At 39.4% G+C, this 11,032-nt stretch overlaps 2 protein-coding genes across 2 annotated transcripts; both read right to left on the bottom strand.

Moving 5' to 3' along the window:
* Nucleotides 1-160: 160 nt before the first annotated feature.
* Nucleotides 161-3,324, bottom strand: LOC136439956 (tumor necrosis factor ligand superfamily member 10-like). Its single transcript, XM_066435646.1, has 4 exons — nucleotides 2,925-3,324; nucleotides 1,964-2,096; nucleotides 1,478-1,622; nucleotides 161-971 (listed from the first exon to the last, which is right to left on the bottom strand). Exons 1-4 carry the CDS (start codon nucleotides 3,207-3,209, stop codon nucleotides 689-691), a joined length of 846 nt encoding a protein of 281 aa, XP_066291743.1. The 5' UTR covers nucleotides 3,210-3,324; the 3' UTR covers nucleotides 161-688.
* Nucleotides 3,325-3,986: 662 nt separating this feature from the next.
* On the bottom strand, nucleotides 3,987-10,998 carry LOC136439955 (probable ATP-dependent RNA helicase DDX47). The gene is made up of 13 exons (XM_066435645.1): nucleotides 10,875-10,998; nucleotides 10,195-10,288; nucleotides 9,583-9,771; nucleotides 9,226-9,297; nucleotides 8,974-9,044; nucleotides 7,768-7,815; nucleotides 7,402-7,473; nucleotides 6,825-6,941; nucleotides 6,273-6,419; nucleotides 5,710-5,847; nucleotides 5,542-5,612; nucleotides 5,086-5,215; nucleotides 3,987-4,465 (listed from the first exon to the last, which is right to left on the bottom strand). Exons 1-13 carry the CDS (start codon nucleotides 10,950-10,952, stop codon nucleotides 4,334-4,336), a joined length of 1,359 nt encoding a protein of 452 aa, XP_066291742.1. The 5' UTR covers nucleotides 10,953-10,998; the 3' UTR covers nucleotides 3,987-4,333.
* Nucleotides 10,999-11,032: the final 34 nt, after the last annotated feature.

The following is an 11,032-nucleotide window of genomic DNA, read 5'->3' as shown; positions in this document are numbered from 1 at the left end:
AGGGCTTTTTTTCATGGTCTGGAACACAAAACCAACAAATATTCGGCAAGCTTTATATTACTGTTCAATGACTTTTGAAAGAATGAACGAATGAATGAATGACTGAATTTCTTCATATCAGGTACATTCACCTAGAGCAACATAGTTCAGATATACATACGAATAAAAAGTTGTTTGAATTAAAAGAAAGTTTATTTTTGTTCTTATAAATGAACATTACATTAAAAATGAATACCAGTAACAAACTTTCGTACGCCTTGTAATTCTATGTAGTTTAGATAATTCGTTACATAGTTAAATCCGTATGAGAAAGGATCATTGGTATGAGCTGCAAAATGTGAACAGATATGCAAAAAAAATGTTTGTGGCATTACAGCAAATGACGTAGTGAACTTATTTCGTCAGAACGCTTACAGGAGCTACAATAGGTACATGACAAGACACTTTAATTCTACAGCGTCGTCCCATTGGTTGGCCGTTGAGGCAGTTTGAACTTTTTTTGCTAGACAAAGTATAAAAGGAGAGTTTTCCTTAAAAAGTGATGAATCTGTCAACGTATTTTTCATAATTCATGCCCTTGGCATGTTAAGCCATCCGTAATTATGTTCCTTTATAAATTTCATACATATTTTATATATAACAGAGTAGCTGATAACAATACATATTACTAACTACAATTTTTGGTACATCAATACAACATGAATGCCCCAAAGAAGCTGGACGTTTCGTCAAAGCAGATCAGAGGAGCGTTCGACACGGAGACCCAGATTCTGTCGCCCTTCTCTAGCTGAAACACGCCGCCCTGAAACGACGTGTACAGCCCGAACTCAACCCGCTTGGACCAGCACGTGCTCTTGGCCGTTTTCATGATCTGTTTGGGCTCTGGGTAAGAGTTTCTCTTGTAGGTGTAGTGGATGATCTGGAAGATTCTTTCCTCCTTATTGACATCTTCAGGTAAGTCGTTTCTGAACCTGTAGGACGAAAATGTTTAAGATTAATAACGAGGCTAAGCAGAAATGAAGAAAAGTCAGGTAAAGGCAAATGTATTCCCTTGGCCTATTGGGGGATGCAGGGGCAGTGGGTTTGTATATACTGTGTCTACGGCACGGCATCGGAAGGCGGAGTCCATCAATCTCCTACATTGCCGTTTACCTCCCCAACCGAAGTCTGACTTACCTATTTTTACGAGGAAAGTCGTGTCAAGTAGACAAGCTTAAGGAACGTTTTTACTCAAATAAAGTGCCTTTCCCAAGGACACAACATCTAGCTTGGAACGCCAGGAGTTAAACCCGTGACCTCGATCTCATATCCGCTCCTCTACCACCCGTTACTTCCACAACCGAAGTCAGACATGCACACAGTTTTCGAGGAAAGCGGTGTAAAGTGATTTTCTCAAGGACACAACGTCTAACTAGGAACGCCAGGAATCGAACCCCTGACCTCCCGATCTCATGTCCGCTAGTCTAACCACCGTTACCTGTATGATAACTGTGAGTAGATGTAGTACAGTCCGTCTGCAGGGATGATTATGTTCCCACGGTTGTACTCCATACCGTTAGCTAGAGTGGCCAGACCGTGCTCGGTCTCCCATGTCCTGATCTTGATAACCTCGTTCTCTTCTCCTGTAAGACAAGTAAAACAGAGAGTAGTTGGATATCTATATAAAGATAGATATATCTATTTCTATACCTTTGAGTCACAGGCACGATGGCAGTGATTGGTTGTTTATATCGAGCGACTTGTCAAACACAAACTTTGCATGTCTAACTCTGATGTTTGCATGCTTTAAAAAAGATGATCAAAGAAATTCTGTCTTTCTTTGGAACCAACTACTTTCTGACATGTATAAAACTTGCACATTTGTGTGATTTATTTGTATGTCGTATATCTATTGGATTCTTTCATGCCCTACCATCATCAGTGATACTTTGCTCAAATCGTCTTCATTTCTAGCGAAACGCACGTTTAGGATAGTGGTTGGGTTCCGGGTTGCCTGTGAGATGAGCCATGGGTCTGTCAGGCCCGCTGACCCAGCCGCTCGGTAAGGGCGGCCCGACTTCAACATGGTCCCGCTCGGCAAGATACTTCTGTAGCGCCTAGGGAATGACAAGTTAAAGAATTAGTTGCTTCGTCTGTTTCGGTGAAAGATATAGATTACTTTCAAATGTCTTTTTTTCAAAATGTGCTAATGTGATTTTATTTCATCGTAAAATTATTTCGTGTAGAGTAATTGTAAAAGTTTCAGATCAATGTGAACGACGCAAAACTTTCCTGCGCTAATGGAATACCTTTATTGTACATTCGTGCGCCGAAGGACTAGGTGCAGGTCGTCTAAAATGACTGATATGTATGTGACATAACAGTACAATATTTACAGTACATAGTTTAAACATACATACATACATACTTAGATAGACAAAAGTGATAAACTAAGCTAATTCAGTAGAGTCAACTTCTCGTTTTTGTGCATTTAATTTGCAAGATGATTTTGCATAATGTTTCGTCGAACTGTACTGCGTCAATGATGACAAAGAAAATTCCCCGCCAACGTGACCTTTGGAGCGAACCATTCTGTCGTTATGAATCCGCATGTATTCCTAAAGCCATTCCGTGCTTAGAAAAAAAAGAAATCTATTAAATCCTCTTTTCCGTCGCAAAACAATGCATTTAATGATGCACACATCTTCATACCAGAAAGATTTTCGTAAATTTAAGACTCATCTGACAAGTTTAAAGTGTAAGCAGTATCTTTTCATCTATGACTGAACAGCCTTGATTTTTTTCACAACGCAAAATCATCACGGCAAACTATGATTTTAAAAGAACTTTGTGTTTAAGGTCACGTTATTTCAAACAAAACACTTGTCTTCTTATGGTCACAGGTAACTTAGAAATAATAGCAAGTACATTGCGGTAAACCTTACCTCGTCTACAAGAGCTGAAACATTCTCGTTGTTCGTCTCCCATCCCCGCCGTTCTTCGACTTTTTCGTACTTAAGTTTAAGTTCTGCGATTTGCTGACTGAACGACAGCCACGTAAAAACTAACCAAACGGCGGCAACGAGGGACAACAACAGCAACACCACACAGACGGTGGACACACAGACACTGCTAAAGGCACGAGACGGCTCTCTGTAGTCGGTTTTGGACATGTAGGGATCCAGCGGGGCGGTGGAACACTCGCTGTCCTGGCGGCCCATGCGAGGCATGGCGGTAAGAAGTTGTCAATTTTTTCAGAAACGTAAAGAACACGGTTCTGTTAGAACGTGGGTTGAACAATACTACTGCGTTATAGGAGTAGGTCTTACAATTACGTCATACTTAGACATGTATGGACATGTTTGATGGGCACAAGTCATATGTTTGTTTGAATAAGGTAAGTCACGTGATACGTGTGTGTGTTTGACCATAAAAAGGTCACTGTAGGCTGTTGTTTTATTGTAGACAGGCCTAGGCTTGAAATGACTAGTCTGGTATCCAAGCTAGTATCCAAGCAAATATTTGTAAATAGGAGGAAACAGAGTTAGTTGGCAGCTGCAACAGGTTTGGATACCAGGCTATGAACACACACAAGGACCAAAATTTCAAAGAGACTACTGAAAATCTGAAATGCAGTAATCGTTTGACAATTCGAGTTGTTGGCCTTGTTGTGGACTGTGATCTGTCATTAGTTATTTGGTATTCAATCTCTAGGTCATTCAGAAGGAAAATACACCTTTTAAATTGTAAGTAACCCTCCATTGTACCTTAATGTAAAATGGTAATGTTTGATTTTAGTGTTTGCTGGAAGCTTTAAAACAATTACAGGCAATATAGAAATTCTACTGAACGGTAAACTTTTGCATTTAACCGTTGATGAAAGTCTTTTCATGGAAAATCCTTTTATACATGCACATATGACAGATTGAAGCTATATTTCCGAATCCCAACAACACACTTAAAGCTATCCCATATCCTCATGTAGTGTACAAAAGAAAATGCTGCAATGCTGTACTAGTATTATTTATTCAGACTGCAGAAACTTAAGGAAATGTACAGTACATGTCAAAACCTTTCCATGACCTGTGATCTGATATGCAACACAAAGATGTGCTTCTTCCTTTTACCATACAGGTATTGATTTCAGCCCCTTCTCTTGAAATTCACCTGTTAATGATTCCAAAAGTTTCAGTTTAACTGTTTTGTACAGTCTGAATTGCTAAATAAAACACCTTAGAGTTACTACAATCTGAGATTATGCTATATGACATAATGAATACAACTTTTGCACTAAATCATTACTTTCACAACGTTAGTACAGGTAATAAGAATAGAAAGAAGTTCATTAAAAGTGTTAATATTTCTTTTTGTTTTTCTGGAACTTTTTAACTTTCTTCCTGATGCCTGTAGCCTCCATTGTATCCTCATCATCATCAGCTGCTGCAGACCTCTTCCCTCCCTTCTTATGACCCTGTTCTTTCATTTCCTGTAAGAGAAAAAATGGAAATCTTTATAACACCAATCAATCAGTTCAATGCTTAAAGAAATGGTCCCTACGGCCTTGCATTGTTAAAATAACAAAACAAAACATGTTTTAACAATATCATTTTGCAACAAACCTGTACAAGTGACCACAACAACATAAGGACCACCCGGCCATTGCTATACAGTCAAACCTGTACAAGTCACCACCTCTACATAAGGACCACCCGGCCATTGCTATACGGTCAAACCAGCAGAAGTCACTCTTTAGATGATTCTTCCTAATAGTATACATTGCCACAAGTGTTAAGAATCCTGTCTAAAGTGACCACCTGTCCACATACTGACATAGACAAGTTTTGTTGGTCCCTTGAGAGGTATTCTTGGGCAGTTTTGACTAAGTGCAAAGGAAGTAATTTAGAAAACAAACAAATGAGACATAGTTCCCACCATTCTGGCATATAGTTATGATGTGTACAGTATTTTGATGCTTGTAAACAATAAATGTAAACATCGACAGACTTCAGATGTACATGTGCTAGCTTACTGTACTGCTGACAGTTTGATTTCACAGTAAAATTGAATTGAACTAGTTTGATAATAAGGTGAAGACTGAGTTCGCACCATCCTGGCGTATCTCTGTGCCTCCATGACTCGCTCATTCATCACCATGACCTCTTCTTCCTCTGTTTTGTACAGCGGAAGTTTCTTCCCGATCAGGTGTTCAATCCGCTGGTACAGCTCAACATCATACCTACAGATAACACAGATAACAATGGGACAAAGCTTAGTTTTGCTAATCAAACTTTTTCCTCTTCTGTTGAGTACAGTTAAGTTTTCTTCCTCTGGTACAGCTCTACATCATACCTACGGATAGAGGGAAAAGGGGTGCTACCTTTTCACACAATATTTCTTTAGATGTAACAGTTTACTTTGGGTCAAGTTTTTACAAAACAGTTCTTTTTCTTCTAGTGTAGTGGAAATAAGGACGTTATGATCATAGATACTTTATGAAAACATAAACTTTAATTTGTCTATCATACATCTAGAAGAGTATACATATAAGAATGTATGCCTTACTGTGTGACAAATGTGATGGCTTTCCCTGACCTCCCTGCTCTGGCAGTACGGCCCACTCTGTGGATGTAGTCCTGAAATTGACAAATAAACCCATCAATCGATCAATCAGTCAAATTAAACAAATAAAATACCAACATAGTTCTATAGAATTCAGAGATGATACAACACCTTAGAGTGAGTAGGAATGTCGAAGTTGATGACCACGTCAACATGCGGGATGTCCAGCCCTCGACTGGCTACGTCTGTAGCAATCAGGATGGACCTGCTCTTGGCCTTAAACTTGTGCAGGGCGCCGAGTCGGGAGTTCTGAACAGAGGTCAAGATACATGTATTAGCATAGACAATAAAAGGCCGGTTGAATGATGTAATATTTTGTAGTGTGCAAGGCCCAGTGTCTCTGTTGCTGGATTACACGACCAGGCATTATCCAAGCCTCTTGTTGATCACCCCACTGGCATGATACTGAAAAGGGTTGTGGTCCCTAGGATGCGATATTGCCAACATTAGTGTACTGTACATTATGCTAGCCTCACATTATCAAAGGAGAACCATCTCAATCTCTTGAGGGGGACCTATCTAAAGTTTCTTGATGTTCACAACATCATTGTACTTCTGGATTAACATTGCTGTAGTTAAGATTTTCTAAAGATCCTCTGTATAATCTATACATGTATTCTGAAACGACACAGTTAGAAACAGGTTTGCACACAATGTGAGAACAGAAAACTCACCTGACTGAGCTGCCCGTGTAGTGGAATAGCGTTGAAGCCCAGGTTCCGGAGTAGGAAGGCTGTACGCTGGGTGTTGTTACACGTACTACAGAAAACCATGAAGGAGTTTCCCGCAAGCTCGTTCAGGATGGACACCAGGTAAACATCCTGTGGAAAAATACAACAACAACAGACATTAATGTAACCTTCATTAACATTGAACCGCCGGGTTACATGAATCCGCCACTTTGAAAAACAGTTTAAGAAATCTCTAGTGCAGCACTCCCCAGGTATGCACAGTTTAGATTATACAGGAACACATTATACTGGGGGACATTGTGTTGGATATGTTTGGACTTCGGATGTATCTTTTTAGGGTGGCAGAAATATGTTAGTAGATGTTACATGGCACATCCATCAAGAAAATGTTTAGCTAGTACAAGCAACATTGATAAAAGAATCACATCCAACAGTGCAACAATTACTCTGAAATGCTGAAATGTTTTACACATGTGGAAGAAAGTGTTGTAAGTGAATCAGATATACAAAGTTTTATAAAATTGCTGTTCATACCTTGTATTTGCTGGGTATAAATAGATAAGACTGCTGTAAGGTGTCCACTGTTTTGTACTTGGAGTTCACCTCCACTTTCACAGGGTTGGATAGGGAAGCTCGCTGTAACTTTGCCACCTGGATGTAAAGAGGTGTAAATGTTAATGTTCTGATAACAATGCAATGTGATAGTTTACAAGAGCAAGTCTGGATACAAAAATATGATTGTCAATAGCCATTTTTTAATACTTTGCTGTAGCCCTTTCAGTGTCATGGCTGACCAGGGGTTATGATGGGGGCACAACACTGAAAAGGTTTTGGAATGAAAGGTCATTGAAGGTTCAACAGATCTAAATGCTGCACTTTTAATGCAAACCAGTAGGTGTCCTTCATGTGTTATCTAAAATCCTCATTGCATGCAGGCATGACCTCTGCCAAAGGATAACTGAATGAATAAGAGAATCACACTGCACCCTCCTTTAAAAAGAACCACATTTTAAATATGTCACCTATGTAACTGCTTATGCCTTACGCTATCGTAGACACCAAAAACAGGAAGTAAAACTGATCACAGTACATGTTTTGTACCAGTATTTACCTTTTTGGTCATGGTTGCTGAGAACAGATAGGTGTGTCTTTCTCTGGGGATCACCTTCAGGATTTTGTCTACCTGCAAAAAGAGCAACAAGAAAAATCAGTGGTCTCTGCTTCTACAAGACTTTGGGCACTAAAATTGTTATGTGTGTCTACCAAACAGATCTCATTGTAAAACACTTGACAACATACAGTTGTACATCTGATATTGTATGAAACAGCTGGCATCTTATTCTAAAAGACTCTGGGAACTGTCTGTTATTGGTACATCATATAATATTTAATGAAAATCAAAGGAGGCCTGCATGTAAATCTCAATGTAAAAAAAAAAAGACAACACACATGATATTGTATGAAACAGTTGTCTTACCTCAGCCTCAAAGTCCATGTTAAGTATCCTGTCAGCCTCATCCAGCACCTACATGGAGACAAACAGTTAAAAAATTACATTACTGTTCATCATCATCATCTGGTCATGAAGGTGTCACGGATGTTTATCACCCTCCTCCTACAGCACTCCCTATCCTCCATTGCTCTGGGCAAGCCTTCCAGAGTACAGCCCACACCCTCACACAGTTGATGTATTAACTTTACTGTTAATGTCAATAAAAATAAATGAAAAAGAAAACTTCACACTCAAAAGCCCTTAAGTTAAACATAAGCTAACAAGTTTTGTAACAGTTTCTACATGTGTCCATTGATGCCGGGTGTTGTGAAAAGATAAGGTTGACCCTGCTGACCTGGGTGAACCACGGGTCATGAACCAGCATATGGTGTTCACCTGTTATAAATGACCAGCTACTTTTGCTTACATATTTATGAATATTTCACATCCTAGAGTTGATGTGTTCAAAAATGTGTATTTTCCTAGAGTGATTGTAGAGCGGAACTCGTTGCCACCAAGTACCGTAGAACAGATAGCTTTAAACAATGCATGCAGTTAGATATGCGAAGGTTAGACGTGACAGGTCGTTCGATGTAATATAACCAGCTGCTGCGCCGCGTGTCTGCGAAGCTGGTGTGTTACACCGAAGGGCGGTTATACCGGCTATATAGATACAGATACATCGGCAAATGATGATCAATGCCTTGGGTCAGTTTAGAGCTAGCAGTGCATATACCCCAGTTCCAGAAAAAAATGAGCCCAGTTTGGACATATAAATTTTTCAGAAGGTGGTAATATGAAGATGAATGTTCTGTGGAATTCTATGGTTGCAGCCTATAACTCACAGCAAAACAAGGGGCAGTCTGGGTCAAATGGACTTTTATGCTAGAAATGATGATAGATTTACATGTAGGTAGCAGTGTTAAGGTGGCAGAATGTACATTTTATAGCTCTCAATTAAAATTGGACATCCATCCTAGTCTATTGTCAACAAAGCTTCACACGCATGTGCTAACTGTTGAAATTCACACAAACATATCTTACCTACATTTCTGAAACTCATTTCAATGTTAATCAGTTAATATGTACATACAGAAACATTAATATTTTCACAAATGATCTTAAAGTCACAGATGTGATGTAGATATTTTACTGACTCTTACACAATGTAAGAAGCTATCACAATCTTACCAGGTACTTCAGAGCCCTGAGGTTGAAGCCTTTGGTGTTCTCAAGATGGTCTACCAGACGCCCAGGGGTGGCTGGAGTGGAGAAGGCACAAAAAATGAGCCCAAAAAATGCAGAGTAAATATTCCAATAATGTGGTATTTCTTTGTGGGAGTGCCAATCTATGACACTGATATTACCCAATGTAGCATTTCTCATCCCTTCTTATCAAGAGAAAGGAACATGCATGTACAAATGTAATCACACATGACTTACCAATGATAACATGAGGTTTCTTGGCCAGCTGAAGTGCCTGAGTAACCATGTCGATCCCTCCCACTACCACAACTAGAAAGAAAAAAATTAGATCTTTTACACAATAGACTTGCAATCTAATCACACCTCACAGCATGGATATCAAATATTACATATTTGTTTCAAACAGGGATTATTGTTCTGAAATGTCTCATAACATCAAATGATTTGATATGAATCGAAGGTAACTTGTAACAAGCTACTCTTATATTACCAACACCATGATATTCCACTGAAAATATCTTTTGCAACAGGAAAATCTCGTCCCAGAATGTAAATGAATAGGATAGTAGTACCAATATGGGTTGCAAGGCTTACCACATTTGATGCCTATTGAGGATCCCAGCGCCTCAAACTGTTCGGAGATCTGGAAGGCGAGTTCTCTGGTCGGGGTGAGGACCAGAGCGAACAGTCTCTGTGGTTTCTCCAGCAGGCTCTGCAGGATGGGGAGCGCAAAGGTTCCTGTCTTCCCTGAACCTGTCTCCGCAAGGCCAATCACATCCTTGCCTACAGGAGGGGAGAGGATGGTTTTCAGGTAAGATTTTCATGTACTGGGAAAACACAATAGCCTAGCCAACTTTGGTCAAGACGTTGATATGCAAAACAAGCAAACAAACAATCCAATCCTTACATATAGGAGGGAACAGGAAGTTTGGGGTAAGACCTTCAAGTTTCAGGAAAAAACACTAGGCAGATCATGTAGTCCAGCCTGCCTTGGTCAAGAATTTACAAAGAACAAAATTGTGAAATACAAAACTAGATCCAGATATTCTCTTATTGTTTGGTCAGTCTATTACGGGGTAGTATGGACAAATATCATCAGTTCAAGCAGTTCTGAGGGATGGCATTAAATGTAAAAGAATAGACTTGCAACATTTTTCATCATCATACAATCATTAGTGACTTGAATAATCTGAATGCTGCACCAACCTTCCAGTGCCAGTGGTATGGCCTCTGTCTGGATCTTGGTGGGAATCGTCCATTTCAGATGTTCACATGCCTCACAGAGTACATCCACTACACCCTGGTGGGAACAGGGAAATCACATTTATCAGAACTTATCAAATTAATCAATCATAAATACTGTGCAATTGAGCAAATTATGATTTGTATGGAGATACTTTTTCTTATGCTAGAAAATCTTATGCTAGGAAAAAAATCTCTATGTAAGGAACCTACTTGATGCAAGTTAACAATGGCGACAAAGAGGTTGAAAATATTCTTTAACCTCTTTGATGATACCAAGAATGGCAAAATTGATTTGTGGACTTGCCACATGTAGAAGTACAAGTAAGAGGGTGGGAGGGGGGCACACAAAATATTAGTAAAGGAAATTTACATACTGTATTACCTTGGGCTGTCCCACTCTACAATATGTCAATCGATTGCAGTTATCCTTTGATCTATCCTGAAATTGTCATTAGACACGGGATTATTTTGTTTAAAGAACAAAAGCGGTAGAATTTCCGTCTGCTACTGGCATGTGTGCGCACAGGAACACAAGATATATAGCCTTAGAAAATAAGCATTTCTGTAAGGTAAGACGTCATTCACGTTGACTTTAATAGCCAAGTATTCGCAAAAGATATAATTATACTCAATAGCCTTACCAAATCCTTGAAAGTGGTCTTCTTTTCTTCTGTTTCTTGAGAGATTTCTGACGAACTCTCATCACTGGAGGAAGCCATCTTGCTGCCCAATGTCCGGAAATGGACGAGTACACTAAAATAACGGGGTCTGCTTCAAAATAAAACCTTAAAATAGAAAT

The sequence above is a fragment of the Branchiostoma lanceolatum genome, chromosome 8 (assembly GCF_035083965.1).
Source record: "Branchiostoma lanceolatum isolate klBraLanc5 chromosome 8, klBraLanc5.hap2, whole genome shotgun sequence".
Lineage (NCBI taxonomy): Eukaryota > Metazoa > Chordata > Leptocardii > Amphioxiformes > Branchiostomatidae > Branchiostoma > Branchiostoma lanceolatum.
The sequence above is the reverse complement of the archived record's forward strand: the minus strand, read 5'-3'. Positions and strand labels throughout refer to the sequence as shown.